At 43.8% G+C, this 19757-nt stretch overlaps 2 protein-coding genes across 2 annotated transcripts in view; both read left to right on the top strand.

Annotated features, from left to right (window-relative positions):
* The window catches only part of LOC120046129 (cGMP-dependent protein kinase 1), a 187120-nt gene extending 172784 nt beyond the window's left edge, over positions 1 to 14336 (top strand). Inside the window, exons 4-11 of the mRNA XM_038991110.1 lie at positions 9885 to 9981; positions 11761 to 11900; positions 12658 to 12747; positions 12857 to 12998; positions 13133 to 13296; positions 13484 to 13669; positions 13757 to 13823; positions 13933 to 14336. Coding sequence (XP_038847038.1) covers positions 9885 to 9981; positions 11761 to 11900; positions 12658 to 12747; positions 12857 to 12998; positions 13133 to 13296; positions 13484 to 13669; positions 13757 to 13823; positions 13933 to 14031 — 985 coding nt within the window. The 3' untranslated portion in view covers positions 14032 to 14336. The remainder of the gene's footprint in view (positions 1 to 9884; positions 9982 to 11760; positions 11901 to 12657; positions 12748 to 12856; positions 12999 to 13132; positions 13297 to 13483; positions 13670 to 13756; positions 13824 to 13932) is intronic.
* A 3252-nt stretch (positions 14337 to 17588) lies between these two features.
* On the top strand, positions 17589 to 19445 carry LOC120046130 (dickkopf-related protein 1-like). The gene is made up of 4 exons (XM_038991112.1): positions 17589 to 17941; positions 18152 to 18293; positions 18512 to 18643; positions 18749 to 19445. The coding sequence occupies exons 1-4, from the start codon at positions 17732 to 17734 to the stop codon at positions 19000 to 19002; spliced, it is 738 nt and encodes a 245-aa protein (XP_038847040.1). The 5' UTR covers positions 17589 to 17731; the 3' UTR covers positions 19003 to 19445.
* Positions 19446 to 19757: the final 312 nt, after the last annotated feature.

Raw genomic sequence — 19757 nt, 5'->3', positions numbered from 1 at the left:
GCTCTGTGTCCCTGGCTTTCTCCCTTCAATCAGCCTGTTGATCAGGGTCCCAGGTCTTCTGCTGGCTCTGTGTCCCTGGCTTTCTCCCATCAATCAGCCTGTTGATCAGGGTCCCAAGTCTTCTGCTGGCTCTGTGTCCCTGGCTTTCTCCCTTCAATCAGCCTGTTGATCAGGGTCCCAGGTCTTCTGCTGGCTCTGTGTCCCTGGCTTTCTCCCATCAATCAGCCTGTTGATCAGGGTCCCAAGTCTTCTGCTGGCTCTGTGTCCCTGGCTTTCTCCCATCAATCAGCCTGTTGATCAGGGTCCCAAGTCTTCTGTTGGCTCTGTGTCCCTGGCTTTCTCCCATCAATCAGCCTGTTGATCAGGGTCCCAAGTCTTCTGTTGGCTCTGTGTCCCTGGCCTTCTCCCATCAATCAGCCTGTTGATCAGGGTCCCAAGTCTTCTGCTGGCTCTGTGTCCCTGGCTTTCTCCCTTCAATCAGCCCGTTGATCAGGGTCCCAAGTCTTCTGTTGGCTCTGTGTCCCTGGCTTTCTCCCTTCAATCAGCCCGTTGATCAGGGTCCCAAGTCTTCTGTTGGCTCTGTGTCCCTGGCTTTCTCCCTTCAATCAGCCCGTTGATCAGGGTCCCAAGTCTTCTGCTGGCTCTGTGTCCCTGGCTTTCTCCCATCAATCAGCCCATTGATCAGGGTCCCAAGTCTTCTGCTGGCTCTGTGTCCCTGGCTTTCTCCCATCAATCAGCCTGTTGATCAGGGTCCCAAGCCTTCTGCTGGCTCTGTGTCCCTGGCTTTCTCCCATCAATCCGCCCGTTGATCAGGGTCCCAAGTCTTCTGCTGGTTCTGTCCCTGGCTTTCTCCCATCAATCAGCCTGTTGATCAGGGTCCCAAGTCTTCTGCTGGCTCTGTGTCCCTGGCTTTCTCCCTTCAATCAGCCCGTTGATCAGGGTCCCAAGTCTTCTGCTGGTTCTGTCCCTGGCTTTCTCCCATCAATCAGCCTGTTGATCAGGGTCCCAAGTCTTCTGCTGGCTCTGTGTCCCTGGCTTTCTCCCATCAATCAGCCTGTTGATCAGGGTCCCAAGTCTTCTGTTGGCTCTGTGTCCCTGGCTTTCTCCCATCAATCAGCCTGTTGATCAGGGTCCCAAGTCTTCTGTTGGCTCTGTGTCCCTGGCTTTCTCCCATCAATCAGCCTGTTGATCAGGGTCCCAAGCCTTCTGTTGGCTCTGTGTCCCTGGCTTTCTCCCATCAATCAGCCTGTTGATCAGGGTCCCAAGTCTTCTGCTGGCTCTGTGTCCCTGGCTTTCTCCCATCAATCAGCCTGTTGATCAGGGTCCCAAGTCTTCTGCTGGCTCTGTGTCCCTGGCTTTCTCCTATCAATCAGCCCGTTGATCAGGGTCCCAAGCCTTCTGCTGGCTCTGTGTCCCTGGCTTTCTCCTATCAATCAGCAAGTTGATCAGGGTCCCAAGTCTTCTGCTGGCTCTGTGTCCCTGGCTTTCTCCCTTCAATCAGCCCGTTGATCAGGGTCCCAAGTCTTCTGCTGGCTCTGTGTCCCTGGCTTTCTCCCATCAATCAGCCTGTTGATCAGGGTCCCAAGTCTTCTGTTGGCTCTGTGTCCCTGGCTTTCTCCCATCAATCAGCCTGTTGATCAGGGTCCCAAGTCTTCTGTTGGCTCTGTGTCCCTGGCTTTCTCCCATCAATCAGCCTGTTGATCAGGGTCCCAAGTCTTCTGCTGGCTCTGTGTCCCTGGCTTTCTCCCTTCAATCAGCCCGTTGATCAGGGTCCCAAGTCTTCTGTTGGCTCTGTGTCCCTGGCTTTCTCCCTTCAATCAGCCCGTTGATCAGGGTCCCAAGTCTTCTGTTGGCTCTGTGTCCCTGGCTTTCTCCCTTCAATCAGCCCGTTGATCAGGGTCCCAAGTCTTCTGCTGGCTCTGTGTCCCTGGCTTTCTCCCATCAATCAGCCCATTGATCAGGGTCCCAAGTCTTCTGCTGGCTCTGTGTCCCTGGCTTTCTCCCATCAATCAGCCTGTTGATCAGGGTCCCAAGCCTTCTGCTGGCTCTGTGTCCCTGGCTTTCTCCCATCAATCCGCCCGTTGATCAGGGTCCCAAGTCTTCTGCTGGTTCTGTCCCTGGCTTTCTCCCATCAATCAGCCTGTTGATCAGGGTCCCAAGTCTTCTGCTGGCTCTGTGTCCCTGGCTTTCTCCCTTCAATCAGCCCGTTGATCAGGGTCCCAAGTCTTCTGCTGGTTCTGTCCCTGGCTTTCTCCCATCAATCAGCCTGTTGATCAGGGTCCCAAGTCTTCTGCTGGCTCTGTGTCCCTGGCTTTCTCCCATCAATCAGCCTGTTGATCAGGGTCCCAAGCCTTCTGTTGGCTCTGTGTCCCTGGCTTTCTCCCATCAATCAGCCTGTTGATCAGGGTCCCAAGTCTTCTGTTGGCTCTGTGTCCCTGGCTTTCTCCCATCAATCAGCCTGTTGATCAGGGTCCCAAGCCTTCTGTTGGCTCTGTGTCCCTGGCTTTCTCCCATCAATCAGCCTGTTGATCAGGGTCCCAAGTCTTCTGCTGGCTCTGTGTCCCTGGCTTTCTCCCATCAATCAGCCTGTTGATCAGGGTCCCAAGTCTTCTGCTGGCTCTGTGTCCCTGGCTTTCTCCTATCAATCAGCCCGTTGATCAGGGTCCCAAGCCTTCTGCTGGCTCTGTGTCCCTGGCTTTCTCCTATCAATCAGCAAGTTGATCAGGGTCCCAAGTCTTCTGCTGGCTCTGTGTCCCTGGCTTTCTCCCTTCAATCAGCCCGTTGATCAGGGTCCCAAGTCTTCTGCTGGCTCTGTGTCCCTGGCTTTCTCCTATCAATCAGCAAGTTGATCAGGGTCCCAAGCCTTCTGCTGGCTCTGTGTCCCTGGCTTTCACTCTCTCTCTCTCTCTTGACCCTTAGCTAGAAGGGCCTGATCTACAGTGGGGCAAAAAAGTATTTAGTCAGCCACCAATTGTGCAAGTTCTCCCACTTAAAAAGATGAGAGAGGCCTGTAATTTTCATCATAGGTACACTTCAACTATGACAGACAAAATGAGAAAAAAAAATCTAGAAAATCACATTGTAGGATTTTTAATGAATTTATTTGCAAATTATGGTGGAAAATAAGTATTTGGTCAATAACAAAAGTTTATCTCAATACTTTGTTATATACCCTTTGTTGGCAATGACAGAGGTCAAACGTTTTCTGTAAGTCTTCACAAGGTTTTCACACACTGTTGCTGGTATTTTGGCCCATTCCTCCATGCAGATCTCCTCTAGAGCAGTGATGTTTTGGGGCTGTTGCTGGGCAACACGGACTTTCAACTCCCTCCAAAGATTTTCTATGGGGTTGAGATCTGGAGACTGGCTAGGCCACTCCAGGACCTTGAAATGCTTCTTACGAAGCCACTCCTTCGTTGCCCGGGCGGTGTGTTTGGGATCATTGTCATGCTGAAAGACCCAGCCACGTTTCATCTTCAATGCCCTTGCTGATGGAAGGAGGTTTTCACTCAAAATCTCACGATACATGGCCCCATTCATTCTTTCCTTTACACGCATCAGTCGTCCTGGTCCCTTTGCAGAAAAACAGCCCCAAAGCATGATGTTTCCACCCCCATGCTTCACAGTAGGTATGGTGTTCTTTGGATGCAACTCAGCATTCTTTGTCCTCCAAACACGACGAGTTGAGTTTTTACCAAAAAGTTATTTTGGTTTCATCTGACCATATTACATTCTCCCAATCTTCTTCTGGATCATCCAAATGCTCTCTAGCAAACTTCAGACAGGCCTGGACATGTACTGGCTTAAGCAGGGGGACACGTCTGGCACTGCAGGATTTGAGTCCCTGGCGGCGTAGTGTGTTACTGATGGTAGGCTTTGTTACTTTGGTCCCAGCTCTCTGCAGGTCATTCACTAGGTCCCCCCGTGTGGTTCTGGGATTTTTGCTCACCGTTCTTGTGATCATTTTGACCCCACGGGGTGAGATCTTGCGTGGAGCCCCAGATCGAGGGAGATTATCAGTGGTCTTGTATGTCTTCCATTTCCTAATAATTGCTCCCACAGTTGATTTCTTCAAACCGAGCTGCTTACCTATTGCAGATTCAGTCTTCCCAGCCTGGTGCAGGTCTACAATTTTGTTTCTGGTGTCCTTTGACAGCTCTTTGGTCTTGGCCATAGTGGAGTATGGAGTGTGACTGTTTGAGGTTGTGGACAGGTGTCTTTTATACTGATAACAAGTTCAAACAGGTGCCATTAATACAGGTAACGAGTGGAGGACAGAGGAGCCTCTTAAAGAAGAAGTTACAGCTCTGTGAGAGCCAGAAATCTTGCTTGTTTGTAGGTGACCAAATACTTATTTTCCACCATAATTTGCAAATAAATTCATAAAAAATCCTACAATGTGATTTTCTGGATTTTTTTTCCTCATTTTGTCTGTCATAGTTGAAGTGTACCTATGATGAAAATTACAGGCCTCTCTCATCTTTTTAAGTGGGAGAACTTGCACAATTGGTGGCTGACTAAATACTTTTTTGCCCCACTGTATGCAGAGGGCAAGTTGCGTCCACCACCATTGGGACACGATGTGCCCAGAGGCTGATACAGTGGGGGGGGGGGGGGGGGTCTGGAAAAGCTTGCGGGGTTCAGGCTGGTATACTCTGCCCTCCTACCTCCCTCCTCTGTGCCCCTAAGGTTCCCTATGTTCCTATGTTCCCTGGCTGTACCCTCACCAGGCTCTCCTTTTTCTGCCTCCCGAGGTGGAACAGGTTCTATATTTGTAAACATTAGAGGGTGGGAATGCTCCGGGACAGCTGTTTCAACTAGGTTCCTCTAAAGTACTGGAGGCTGGTGATGGGAGGACAGGCTTATAATAATGTCTGGAATGGAGTGAATGGAATGGTATCAAACACATGGAAACCATGGAAACCATGTGTTTGATACCATTCTATTTACTTTGTTGCAGCATTACTATAAGCCCGTCCTCCCATATTAAGGTGCCACCAGCCACCTGTGTTCTAAACACGTATTGGTTTTCTGAGGCGAGTCAGTGGTAGGGGTATAAACAGCTTCTATATGTGGCAACAGGGAAGCCTGGCCAGAAGCGCTGACCTTGCGGTTTTCTGACCTTGCGGTTTTCACGTGTGTGATAGAGAGCTCTTGAACTCAATTCAGCCTCCCCGTTTTGTTGTAGAGGTGTTTTCTACTGTCTCTTAATGTTTATGAGCCTAACTGAACTTTTTATTATGTTCTCTTATTTCATAATCACATTATTTAAGAGAGACTTACTTAAAAATTGCACTGTTGGTTGGTTAGGGACTGTAAGGTTGTATTCGGTGCACGTGACAAATAAACGTTGATTTGATTTGTCTTCAAAAAGTCACATTTCAAATTCTTGATCAGCTCATTGACATTATCTGTAATGCTATTGGTAAATCAAGGGAGCGTGTTACCTGTTGACTACTGAAATACAATCTTAAAATCTTGAAAGAATCTTGAAAGACACTTATGTAAGAGGAGTTTATTTTTGTATTTGGCCTTTAGTCCCAGCCTAGGCAATGTCTCTTTGAATAGTGCCAGTGCAGTGGAGTCATGTGGTAAAATCCTGACATGAGATATTATGGGTAACTCAGACTTGAATGTAACCCCTGTTGTTGTGGACATGAGTTATGCGAGGCGAGCCCTCCCATAGATCACGATCCTTGCTATCTGGGATCCTTGGTACGTCCCTACCCTATTTAAAGTAAAAAATAGTTAAGGTAAGGGTTAAGGTTACAGTCTTAGGAAAAAGGGTTCCAAAAGGGTTCTTCAGCTGTGCCCATAGGATAACCATTTTTGGTTCCAGATAGAACACTCTGTGGAAAGGGTTCTACATGGAACCCAAAAGGGCTCTACCTGGAACCAAAAGAGTTCTACATGGAACCAAAAAGGATTCTTCAAAGGGTTCTCCTATGGGGCCAGCCAAAGAACCCTTTTTTTCTCAGAGTGTAACCTTAACCCTTACCTTAACCATTTTCAACTTTTTTTTCTAAGAGTGTAGGGTTAGGGTGAGATAAGGGTTAGGGTTAAGGTTAGGGTTAGGGTAAGGGTTAAGCTTAGGGTTTAGGGTAGATCACCAGGTGCCATATGCCATTGCAGGGGAAAAACGCTGAGATCGGTGGCAGCTCAGCGCTGTAGTAAAGCATTTCTGTTTGATTGTTAGACCTCGTGCTTGGCTCTGAGAATGGAGTCAGGAACCAGGAGCATCCCAAATACAAGGCCATGATATTTACGGCTACACGATCACAACACAGCTGCATAAATATGGAGCTGTATAGCAGCTGTACTAGTGTATTCAACCAACAGTCCAATAGAAGTTAAATAGAAAATAGGGCAGTGGCTAAATTCAATTCAAGCTACAATTACGAGTACATGGCGGGAGTCAAATAGTTTAAGATCATCAAAAGTCAACAACATCAAAGGCTGCACGATTGATCAACACGTGCATTACTTAAAATACAAGATACAAGGTAGGCTAAATGAACGAAACACAATGTGACAAGGATAACACCGTGTTGAGCTGACCCAGGCTTGAGTTGTCAGGTCCACAGATCAAGGGGACGTAATCGGGTCAAAATGCTGCATTGTACGTTCACACCTAGCAGCCGGTTTCAATAAGGATGATTTTTTGTCGTCTCTGCCCATGTGGTCGCTTTATTGTGAACCAGGTGGGGGTCAAACCCCTATGGGTCGGTCTTAGTTGTGCATTGACCCCTCAGGTGAGCGGCCTCATCCAGCCACAGGTTCGGACTTAGCGAATATTTTGACAGCTGCTACGGCAACAATAGTGTAGTGGACATGTCAGAATGGAGGAATACGACTGTTGTGTTGTGATCACACTTTTCAGCAGCAGGTCAGGTATTTTGAGGGGCAAGGGGGCAGTAGCCTAGATAAATTCAATTGGATAGGAAGGATTTTTTTCAACCAATTTTTTACAATTATTCGTGTCTCATAACAGGACATTGTGTGGCTTTAGTATGCATATGATGAAATGTTGTGGTTTGAAGACATGTCTTTTCTGGCACCCGGAAAGGATTGTAGGCTATATGGCGTTGTGTAAAGGGCCGTACACTTACATGAGAAAGTCACTAGTCTTGAGTCAGTAGGCTTCAAGTGCCCCAAAAGGGCAGTGAAAAAATATCCATATGGTTTGAGAGTCTAGAATTATTGTGTCTACATTCACTGTCCTGATTTAAGAGAAGATCACTGTTAACCTAAACCTCGTCACAGCTTTATCAAAGTCTTGGGCTACCCTGGGACAGAGGAATGGGACTGACTGACGACGTTGTGGAGAATCACCACACCGCTGAGGCCTCTGTCAGTCCTGTCCACTGAAGACATCCTTCAGCATAGCTTCTGTCAGCAGCCCACCAATTACATCATGTGACACCCCATCCGTATACTTTTACCTCTTAAGGCCTCGAGAGAGTTGAGTGGCGGAATGGACTCCACAACAAGTCAGGTGGCCACATTTGGGGGGGGGTGGTAAAAACTGTTACTATATTAACAGAAAACAAAAACACTAGGATTCACACAGATTTGAAATACGACACATTCTATTAGAACTATAAAAATACAATTTGCATGAGTTGAGCATTTAATTAGACATTGACTAGATATTTGGTCCTGTAAAAGTGAAATGATTGTGTGGCCTTCGGTAAGGCCTTTATACCGTCTACACAGCCTCAGTTGAGAGTAGACCTATAAACCCTGAACCTATTGTTTGGCATAAAGAGTAGTGTTTCAATAGTGGGTCACCATTCCGTTGAGCGGTCAGCCCATGTGCATTTGGTAACATGACATTGGCCTCGGTAACGGCTAACATCTGACAAGGCACCCAACCCGTGTTGAGATGCAAGACTTTTTCCATTTCTGATTCCAATAGCTCATAAAAAGCCAGTGGCACATGTTGTGTGAAGAATGAGGGCCAACCCAGGTTGATGTGTTGGTGTGTGGATGGTGTGATTCATCCCTCGATGCAGTCGTTTTCCCCCTCCCAGGCCCCCATCGTGTTCCTCTCTTATTGGCTGGTGTCAGGTTCTACGCACTGCCAGGGAGTGCGAAGATGTCATCACTTTCCTAGAAGTTTGTCACACACGTGGCTAGTAGCCAGTAACCACTCCCCTCTTCCCCTGTCTCTTGAGACTCACTTCCCACCAGCATAATGTGATACAGTGGGTGTGTGTTGAGGTTATACTACTAAAACGACATGGGTCCTCCCTGTTTTGTTCACTTCAAACTCACATTGAAGATGGGAGATAATTCCCAGCATAAAATGGGACAGTTGAGGCCGACACTTAGTCACATTCCCAACAGATCCTGGGGATCACTCAGGAGCTCAGATGTCTGTTCACTGCAGGGAAACAACCTGATAGCCCTTGTTCACAGGATATTTTCAGGCCTTCTTTCAGGCATGTATATCTGGTAAATTTTCCATACAACCACACAAGATTATTATACACTATTAGAAAAAAGGGTTCCAAAAGGGTTCTTCGGCTATCCCCATAGGAGTTCCAGGTAGAACCCTTTTGGGTTCCATGTAGAACCCTCTGTGGAAATGGTTCTACATGGAACCCAAAACGGTTTTACCTGGAACCAAAAGGGTTCTACCTGGAACCAAATAGGGTTCTTCAAAGGGAACTCCTATGTGGACAGCCAAAGAACCATTTGAGGTTCTAGATAGCACCTGTTTTTACCAAGAGTGTAGGAGTGAATAATTGATTATTCACTCATTCACCAATTAGCTGAATTGAAGACCGTCCTTCATGATTGTCATTAACAACCAAGTTGGTTCAAACTAATCGGGAAATCAGGAAAATGACTCTCTCCACTTCAGCTCAGTGAGGGACCAAATCCTGTCCATAATGGTTTTCTATGGAGATGTGATCAGCAGCTGAAGTTTATCAGTGAGGTGTAAGGCCTTGCAGATGATGGAGGCTCAGTTTGGCAGCAGGGCAAAGGTGTGAGAGCTGTGGTAACTGGGTGAACCTCAAGCAATGTCCACGTGCTAAAAATACCAGTGGGATCAGCCAGGCAGTATTAGTAGTCACTGGTACTTGGAGCTGAGAACATTTGGCGTTTTGTTTTGGCACGGACACACACCTTAGTCGCTCGCTGTCCTGCAGTCTGGTTTCAAGGCTTTAGTCTCTTCTTAACTTGTGGTCTAAGAAGGCGTACTGTAAAGTTCATTGCCCGTCTGCAGAGCACAAGTTTTTTCAGTGTTGGATTCAACTTTCTTGGATTGAACTTTTAGAGGGATACCTCTACCAGAAGTCTATGTCTGTTTATTTCCTTTGTTTTGTTTGCAATACTCCTGGTTGTTACTTCAAAGTACGGATGTCTACCTTGAGGGTTGTAATTGTTGGACTCTGAACTCAACACCCAGAGGACTGAGGAAGCCTAGACAGACTGAGATACATGCAGACAGAATCTGAAGACCTGGCCAATTCACCAATCTTCCACACACAGATAAAGCTATATTCGAACCCTCGAAATGTGAACTGGAAATGGCACCTTAACTCCACTTTCGAGAAAGAACTCTTACAGATGCTGTGTAGAACGTGTTCGTGAAGCAACATAACATCTTTGTCCTGCAAGGCAGATCATTTCTTTCTATTGACCATATTATTGACTTTTGTCAGAGGGGTCCAATCGATTGTTTTTCAGTACTTTACTTGGTCAGACCAAAGTGAGGACAGGATGCGTGAGTTGATGATACCTATCCCAGTGCGGAAAGAGAGGGAGCGCCAGAACAGTCTCCCGGCTCCCTCCCCGCCACTGTCATTCCCAATCACCTCCTACTCCATCCAGACTTCTAAGAAGTTTCCCTTTTTCCACTTCAAAAAATTCAGATACGAAGCGGAGAACGCCTTCTTCTGTAACCTGAAGCTGGTGGACTTCAACATCATTGACACGTTGGGGGTCGGAGGTTTCGGACGCGTGGAGCTGGTAGGATGTTTAAATAAAGTATATATGTCTATAATGTCTCTCTCTCTCTCTGTCTCTCTCTCTCTCTCTCCCTTTCTCTCTTTGTACGCTGTTACACTTCCAATGTCTTGTCCTACAGTATCAACTGGGTAGACTGAATAGACACGGTTGCTCGTGGATGATAATGTTACTTTTTCCACGATGGTAAAACTGCTAGGATGTTCTGAAGGGTAAACAACACGATTACTGCCAATGATTTAATTTCAAGGGAATGTCATTCGGTGCAGACACCTTGTTGAATCTAATGAAGGCCTGATTTGTGGACCTCTACATTTCCAGACCGTGCTTGAGGCACATGTCCTATTTCCTTTTAAACCATTGGCAGGGAATAAAGAGAGAAGTTTGAACGTAATTGAGTGACATCAGATAGGATAGGAAGGACCAGTGGGTCTTCTTGTTCTATAATGGAGCAGTCTCAGCCAGTTCAGGTCCAGAATGTCTATTCAAAGTAACTTTCCACTATAAGGACAGAAGAGGTAATGGAGCCCTGCCTTGTGACCCACGCAGGATGGCATTTATTGGGATGACTCATGTACTGGAGGCAGCTCTGCAGGGTAGTCACTAGCTGGCACAGCCACAAAGTCATAAATTCTGATTTTAAACCCAACTCTAACCTTAACTACAGGGTTAACCTTATGCCTCACTCTAACCTTAAATTAAGACCAAAAAGCAAATTTTATTTTCATGCATTTTTACGATTCAGACCATTTTGATTTTGCAGCTTGCACATTAGTGGAAATCGCTCAGCTCTGCCTCCAGAACAAGAATCATCCCAAAAAATGTCAACCTGCATGACCCACAGTGTCACATAGCAAATGAGTTCTCAGAAACATTCCAACTTCAGACAGCTTAAATATGTATTATAGGCATAATATATTTGTGACGTTTACTACCACCAAATGTGGGCCAAGACATCAATTATGTCTAGTTGTAACATTGATTGGCTTATAATTAAGCAATAAGGCCCGAGGAGGTGTGGTATATGGCCAATATACCATGGCTGTCAGACAATCAGCAATCAGGGCTCGAACCACCCAGTTTATAATTACACACAAAAAATACACACAATTTATATTTTGAATAAATATTAATATATTTTGAATGCAATGCACAATCATAATTTTGTCAGTAAAAATGTATATAAACTTAAACAGCTGACACAGCCACAGTCATAAAATGTGATTTTAAACCATACACATGAAAGCATGTAAACAGACAGAGAAAAGTTGAGAGGGAGAGATCAGGTGAGAGCTAGCATGGCGCAATGTGGACCACAGAGTTAAGGCAAAGGAAAAGCCCAGCTTTTCCTAAAGAGGAATCCCCTGCCCTATTTTCGGCAATGCGGCAACCTCAGTAAAATCAAGTGGCCTTTCTCCTGCCCCCAGGCATCGTGTTCACTGCCCTGGGATTGAATGACAGCCCGGGTATTGAATGACAGCCCGGGTATTGAATGACAGCCCGGGTATTGAAGACCCCGGACATGTAGGTGCTCCCTGAGATACGCAATGTGAAGAATGTCTGTTCCCAGTTAAACTATTTCCAAGTCGTCAGGCGTCACGAATAGACCCATGACGCATCTGCTATTACTGGGCCCCTATAGAACAAGTGTTAAAATGGCTGAACTAAGACTTGCTCTTCACAGCCAGGACTTGTTTACAACTCAGATGTTGTTCAATTTGCTTTTAGTGGTGGTTGACCTTGAGATGCTCAATACCTTGCATCGTCTGTGTCCTTCTACAGGTGCAGCTCAAAAGTGATGAGATCAAAACGTTTGCGATGAAGATCCTGAAGAAGAGGCACATCGTGGACACGCGGCAACAGGAGCACATCCGCTCTGAGAAGCAGATCATGCAGGAGGCCCACTCGGACTTCATTGTCAGGTCACTATAGATACAGTCAGATACTAGCTAGATGTAGAGAGGTTGCGCAATCTCAGCCAGGTATCTCTCCTGATATCTTTACCCATAGACTGCTTCATTATCAGTGGTGGAAAAAGTACTCAATTGTTATACTTGAGTAAAAGTAAAGATACCTTCATAGAAAATTACTAAAGTAAAAGTGAAAGTCACCCAGTAAAATACTACTTGAGTAAAAGTATAAAAGTATTTGGTTTTAAATATACTTAAGTATCAAAAGTAAATGGAATTGCTAAAATGTGCTTAAGTATCGAAAGTAAAAGTATAAATAATTTCAAATTCCTTATATTAAGCAAACCAGATGACCCAATTTTAGATTTGTTTTAAATTGACGGCTAGCCAGGGGCACGCTCCAACACTCAGACATAATTTACAAACAAAGCATTTGTGTTTAGTGAGTCCACCAGATCAGAGGCAGTAGGGATGAGCAGGGATGTTCTCTTGATACGTGTGTGAATTGGACCATTTTCCTGTCCTGCTAAGCATTCAAAATGTAACAAGTTATTTGGGTGTCAGGGAAAATGTATGGAATAAAAAGTACATGCAGTGAAGTAAAAGTAAAAGTTGCCAAAAAATATAAATAGTAAAGTACAGATACCCCCCCAAAATACTTAAGTAGTACTTTAAAGTATGTTACTTAGTACTTTACACCATTGTTCATTATCCTCAAGAAAAGGATGCAATTTACACATTTTTTTTTTACATATTCTTTGTGTTTCAGGCTATATAGGACATTCAAAGATGCCAAGTATCTCTACATGTTGATGGAGGCTTGCCTTGGGGGAGAGCTCTGGACCATACTTAGGGACAGGTATGGAAAATTCAACTCAACCAACTCACTTTCAAATGACACCATGTTGCCTTGCTTTCCCCTGGCGCCATCACTTTAATATGTATGAATACTGTCTTCATCATTGCAGAGGTTCATTTGAAGACTCGACCACACGGTTCTACACAGCCTGTGTGGTGGAGGCCTTCGCTTACCTGCATTCCAAAGGGATCATCTACAGAGATCTCAAACCAGAGAACCTCATCCTGGATCACAGAGGCTATGCCAAGCTGGTGAGTGGACAGAGCCACAAAGTCCTGAAGACACCTCCACACCTGCAGTATAAGAACATGGCTCAAGACCCAAAGGACCTGCTGGAAAGGGTGTCCATTCAATGGATCTCATTGGCTCTTCTGTCTTTTCACAGGTGGACTTTGGCTTTGCCAAGAAGATTGGGTTTGGGAAGAAGACATGGACTTTCTGCGGGACCCCGGAGTACGTGGCACCTGAGATCATCCTGAACAAGGGGCACGACATCTCCGCTGACTACTGGTCGTTGGGGATCCTCATGTACGAACTCCTGACTGGAAGGTAAGGAGGACGGTTGTGGATTTGGCTGTCCATAGGTTATCTTATTGTATATCTCCTATAGAATAAGTGCCTGGGATCAGAAGGAATGCCTGCACTGTCTCCCATACCTATGACCTCATACACATGTAGATGTAGGGTTAAAGGACCACCTATTTTTTTTAAATGAATGCTCCTGTTTCTTTTTCAGCCCGCCATTTTCAGGGCCAGATCCAATGAAGACATATAATATTATCCTGAGAGGAATCGACATGATTGAATTTCCAAAGAAGATCACCAAAAATGCTGCCAATTTGATAAAGAAACTATGCAGGGACAATCCTTCGGAAAGACTTGGAAACTTGAAAAATGGAGTCAAAGATATCCAAAAGCACAAGTAAGTCAAGTAAGCTAATGGCCATGATTGCACTGCAGACCAAAAAAACAACAGCTAAGATAAGTTTTTTTTCTGTTTGAATCTCAGATGGTTTGAAGGCTTTAACTGGGAGGGGTTGAGGAAAGGAACCCTGACTCCTCCAATCATCCCTGATGTAAGTCAAAATATGCATCATTTTAAAATAGCAGGCCAGTGTAGGCTTAATTTTCAATATTAAAGCGTGACATGCCATTAATCCAGCCCCTCCTCCTCTTCTCTATTAGCTCTCGTCGTCAACTGACACAAGCAACTTTGACAGTTTCCCAGAGGACAAAGATGACCCTCCTCCAGATGACATGTCTGGCTGGGACACAGATTTTTAAATCCATGTGTAGTAGCCTCTCTGGCCACTCCCCCTTTCCTGGGGAAGCCCTTCAAGGGTTTGGCTGCAGAGCACAGATAGACAGACAGTTGATGATGCTGTGAACCGACAGTGACAGTGAAGGGGGCAGTCGTACCGCTCTGGGTCACCGAGATGCCTTCACCGATGTTGCTCCACTCTCCTCTGAGGTGACATTGGGACTAATGGTCTAGCTGACAGAAGTCCCCTTCAGTCTCCCAACATCACCATCAACCATGGATCGCCTCATGGAGAGTTTTTTTTTTTTTTTTTGTCACATATTTGTATATTTAGGTTTATGTTGTGGCTGTTAGCACTTACCAGTGTTTTCAGTGATTACTTGTGATACTGAGTCGAGTGGGACTGAGAGGGAGATTCCAGCTGTCTGTTGTAGCGTCTTCAGGACCACGATTCCAACAGGGGGGTTGACACTCTTCTAAACGCTTGTCATCAATAATCGAAATGTTATTTTTTACAAGTTCCTTTGTATCATATTACACTCATGATTACAGCACATAAAGATTATATATTGTATATAATGCGTACTGTATTCCATTCGAAAACACACACAAGCATACACACAATTGAACACGTGTAATTACACCGTTTATAGCAAAGTTGTTTGATTGATAAAACTATTTTGCCAAATTGAATTGCAAGGACATATTTGACTTTCAATGTATTACCATTTAGTTATTTATTAAGTAAAGGGATGATCGAGCCATCGAGTGGGGCCACTAGAGGGCAAACTGGTACTGATACAAAAACAGGCTTACCAGAGGGACACAGGAGATGATGTCAAACACTGGGAATTTTGGGCGATAGAAAGTGGACTTTGATACATGACAAAATACAGAGATTATTGTCATATAGAGATTATTCTACAATTCACATTGTTCATTTCCCATCAACATGGACCTTACAGAATGATCATTTCTAAATGAATGACAAGATGACTGCCATTCTACAGGCCTCAAATACATTATCATAATTTCAAATGTTTATACTAACTTTGAAAACACTATGAATATTATTTATTGTAGGACCAGAAGTAAATATTTGTGTACATAAATATGTAGTGCTGATATTTTTGTGATATGTATATGAGTAGGATATACTTATGAAAATCATTATTTAATTTGAATATTTGTGTTTGAATGTTTTGTCAAATGAAATATCGTGACATATTTCCTCAAGCTTGAATTATCTTTTAATCTTATCGCCATCATCCACTGAATGACTGTGAAGTCGCTCACCCCAGTACTGAGCATCATTACATGGCTTTTTGGCATTATTGAAAGTGCCTTAACTCGATGGCATCCAAAATATATCTTCAATATTTGTTTTAATGCTGCATGACAAGGTCAGACAACGTAAACTGTCGTCGTTATTTGGCTCGTTGCTTTTTATAGTCCAGCTATTTGTATGCCTTTTTTCTTACAATAAAATTTTACTTTCAATCAATATGAATGGAGATGCTGCTTTTTTTATTTGGTGAAGCTGTTATCTGGCTACTCCCTGATCTTTACTGGTCTTTTGTACTGGGCCTGTAACTACAAGGCAGCGCATTTGAGCGAATTACATGATAAATAAACTGTTATTACTTCGTCTGATAGTCACTCTTTCTCACCACGGGAGGGAGCTTTCTGAACACTTGACCCTCCGGGCGATAGATAGCCTTATTATCTTGCTAAACTAGGAAGTAAATTGTCTGCCGCTTTATTATTTCAATCCAACATAAACTGATTGTATGTTTATTTAACACTTTAGGGAGGGTCTATTGTAGGATGAATGGATTAGGCCGCAACCAGGCATTTCAAAACAGGATTACCTGGCATCCAACCAAATGAATTGGCTGAGTACAATGTCTGGTAAAACCCGCTAAAAGCCGAGCAAACGGACTGTTTGTAAAAACGCCATGGCTGCCATAGTCTGATTAAGGCATGGGGGTTCAGGGCTGTTTGATCTGTCCCCATCAAAGGGGCCTTTACACAAGCTTCATTTTACACCACTGTAGGCTTTGGATGTACAATTAAAACAAAGCCTACAGACCAAAGAATTGGGATGAAGGCGGCCAATTCACGTTTAATGAAGTGTATAGCCTAACTAACCTCTGTCAACAACATCAAAGCCCTTTATTAGGAAGGCTTTCCCAAAGTATTTGGCAGACATGCACTTTGAAACTGTTAAATCGTATTTTATTCCTGCATACTTCTCTCAAGGAGCTGGTTCAGTTATTTAGGCTATGGTTCAGATTTGGAAAATATTTTAATCACTTTAAAATATAACTGTTATTTTTTTGTATTTTATTCAGTCATGATGCAATTCCCTATAGTCTTTTAAAGATTTTATTCATTTTACCCTTTTTAAACTTCTCAAATGAGATGTTTTGGGCTTGTATTTCTATTTTATAGGCTAACCTTTTTTTTTATATACCCTTTTCTAAACCACTATTCCTGATTTAAGACCCGACATGTTTTTCCAACCAGACAGACTGTCTTTCATAACCTGATATTAAGGAACAGTTAGAATTCTCTGTAGAATTATTAAAATAATTATTGATTTAAACTTTTGATTGTCAAATAGCTGTCATAGACCTATTGGTTAGCAGGCCTATGCCACTACTTTCTCAGTATTGTTGGAATTGGCACAACAGACGACATTAACACAAGAGGTGCTTTAGAGGTTAGGCTGATAGCTTTACCTTTTTATCTGAGGGGAAGGGAATACTTGTGTGTCTAATTGTTTTACAGGCTACAGATTAAGGTTCAGAGAGACCGATGTGAATTCCTTATCGCGGGGTGCTAATCATCAACTCATATTTTTTTTAAGCAGTTAGCCTGAATGGTAATTTATTCGGTAAACTTTTCACTCCGAGATTTGCATATTTCCCTTTGATCCTCGCTGCCTTGTTTAATCAAGTGCATTTCAAAGTTCTCTCCTTACAATTACCGATCAAATGCTGTTCATAATGGGGAGAAAATGTCTTGAATAATCACCCAATGCGTCGTCTGTGGTCAGCGAAAGCAACTATAGTTATAAAGTTATAACCGATTTATTAACAGTAGTCTAGGTTTACAACGAAAAACGATGTACCATACACCCCGTTAGTATTTTCATCATATCGAAATATTTGACTAGAAGTACAAGTGGCACCTTTTGTGGTATAAAAGAGGCAGCACATTTCTCAATAAATGTTGATAAACCGCCCAAAATTATGAGTAAAATGTAGGCCTATCCTATTCCATCGTTTATACATTGTAGCTGCGTCTTGGTGATATGCCTATTTATATTATCTTGCTTCAAATGCTGGTAACGTGTCCAAGAGAAGAATGTGTCGGTGTCTGTTTGATGTCATCTCGCGAAGAGTCATTGATAATTGTACACAAACATTGCGAGACGTTTTGGATTAGGATTCCCGGCCAATGGGTGGGTAGCCTTACTTGCTGTGGGATGCGTCATGAGCTCGAACCCTTTGAAATTTCATCCACTCCTTTGTTACACATAGCTGGGGGCGGGAATGCAAACAACTCCACATGTATAAATCGCACATCAGGAATCATCGGATTACAGAGGTAGCCTACTCCGCTTTACTAGTGCGCTCCTACCTGCCCTCGATCTATATAGGCTACTATTGCGTATTGAAATTGGAACCATTTCTTCACACAACAACCATTTCTACAATGACAATTATACTGCCATTCGTTTTTTCCGCTGCCTTTTACATGATGGTCGGATACTTTCATTCTGCATGCGCTGGATCAGTGTTTCTCAACTCAAATGCCATCAAGAACATACCTGGAGTGGCGGGTCCGAGTCACCCGGTCAGCGCGAGCCCTGACGAATTTACCTTTGACAGCGGGACCCAAAACCTGGCAATTGATACCGTACAGGTAAATCCAGCATCCCATAAATCATAAGACTAGGCTATTTTATATTGATCAAAGTAGCCTATCCATTGTGTTTAATTTGGAGGCCGTAGTTTCCCTCATAGTTACATTGAACAGTTTACCATCAGCAATATACCTAGCCTACTATTTAAATTGGCAAGTATTCTAAAAAGTTGAATTCATAAAATGAATCATCTGACTTTCTTCTTTCAGTCTTTGAGTTGCTCTGCGGATGAGGAGTGCGGTGACCATGGTTTCTGCTTGGAGTCCCGAGGTGCCTGTCTCCCATGCAAGAAGCGCAGGAAGCGCTGTATCCGGGACGCTGTGTGCTGCCCTGGCAACCAGTGCAGTAATGGTGATTTGCCTACAAGTTCCAACACGTTCATGTTAAATTACACAATCTAATATGTTTAACAGTGCATTTAGAATGTGTCTAATGCCATTCCTCACTGCTTTGATCTTTTGAAGAGAAGTGTAGTCAGTTGAATTTGAGTAATTATACACACTTATTGAAGGAGCTAGTGTAATTTCAAGCACATCATCTCATGTTTGATCTTCTTGTTTTCTCCCAAGGCCTGTGTTTGCCCAGCAATCCTGAGATCGTTCAGCACATCGGAATGCCAATCTTCAATACACATGAAGAGAACTCTACAGTGGAACTGCACTCCAAGTTGCCCACACAAGATCTTTCACAAACCCCAAAAGGTATGTAACGAATCAGCTATGAAATGTACTATTGAAAATGGACTCCGTGATCTATGTCTTGTTATAAACAATGCCTACAATATACTCATGTAAATTCTTTTTCAGGTCTGGAAGGTGAGAACTGCCTGAGATCTTCGGATTGCACAGAGGGACTTTGCTGTGCACGCCATTTTTGGTCCAAGATCTGCAAGCCAGTGGTGAAAGACGGTCAGGTCTGCACGAAGCACCAAAGGAAAGGCACACATGGTTTGGAGATATTCCAGCGATGTGACTGTGGAGATGGTTTGTCCTGCAGAACACAGAGAGGGGAGCACAACAGCAAGGCATCTCGAAGTCTGCACACTTGCCAAAGACATTGAATCAATGAACTGTCAGCAGCAATCCATGGATTTCCGTAGCTTTTCAGAACTTCTAAACTAAAGGACTGGTGTGATTTCTGACAAGCGAAGTGGAGAGGAAGGAGTTTTATATTGGGACTGTTTTTGTGTGGTTTTCAGATTTTGTTCTTCAAAAATGACAAGAGTAGTTGTGATTGTTTCTCTATGGAACTTGAGATATGATTATTACAGTAAATTACTGTATTGTACATAACATATAGATGATGGCACTTAATTATTTTTAGTCACAACTATTCGAAGAAGGTGCTCTATTGACATGTATTAACTCTGATTTAGACGAGTTTATATAGATTCTGATATAAATGTCTATATTTTTATTTGAAATAAAGAGTGTTACGATATTTAACCGTCTTACGAAATAATTTGCACATTACTGCATGTAATAATTCACTGGTTTAGAGAACTATCAAGGGAAAGGGGAAATGAATTGATGCAGTCAAAGGATTCATATTGGCTGTTCAATTAGTCTGACCAATTCCAAACATGACCTACTACAAGGTATACAACTGTTATAACTATTGATGTACACTGCTTCAGTTCCACAACATCCTGACCGGTTGCATCACCGCCTGGTATGGCAACTGCTCGGCATCTGACTGTAAGGTGCTACAGAGAGTAGTGCGAACGGCCCAGTACATCACTGGGGCCAAGCTTCCTGCCATCCAGGACCTATACAATAGGTGGTGTCAGAGGAAAGACCATAAAATTTTCAGAGA

Source organism: Salvelinus namaycush, chromosome 4 (genome assembly GCF_016432855.1).
Source record: "Salvelinus namaycush isolate Seneca chromosome 4, SaNama_1.0, whole genome shotgun sequence".
Lineage (NCBI taxonomy): Eukaryota > Metazoa > Chordata > Actinopteri > Salmoniformes > Salmonidae > Salvelinus > Salvelinus namaycush.
Note: the sequence above shows the minus strand (reverse complement) of the source record. Positions and strands in the feature narration are given on the sequence as shown.

What these genes read in the sequence shown, in the direction of transcription:
- LOC120046130 (XM_038991112.1), top strand. Translation starts at nt 17,732, where the DNA reads ATGACAATTATACTGCCATTCGTTTTTTCCGCTGCCTTTTACATGATG. An exon ending in TGGCAACCAGTGCAGTAATG is followed by an intron (nt 18,294 to 18,511) that starts GTGATTTGCCTA and finishes TTTTCTCCCAAG; the next exon opens with GCCTGTGTTTGCCCAGCAAT. An exon ending in TCTTTCACAAACCCCAAAAG is followed by an intron (nt 18,644 to 18,748) that starts GTATGTAACGAA and finishes ATTCTTTTTCAG; the next exon opens with GTCTGGAAGGTGAGAACTGC.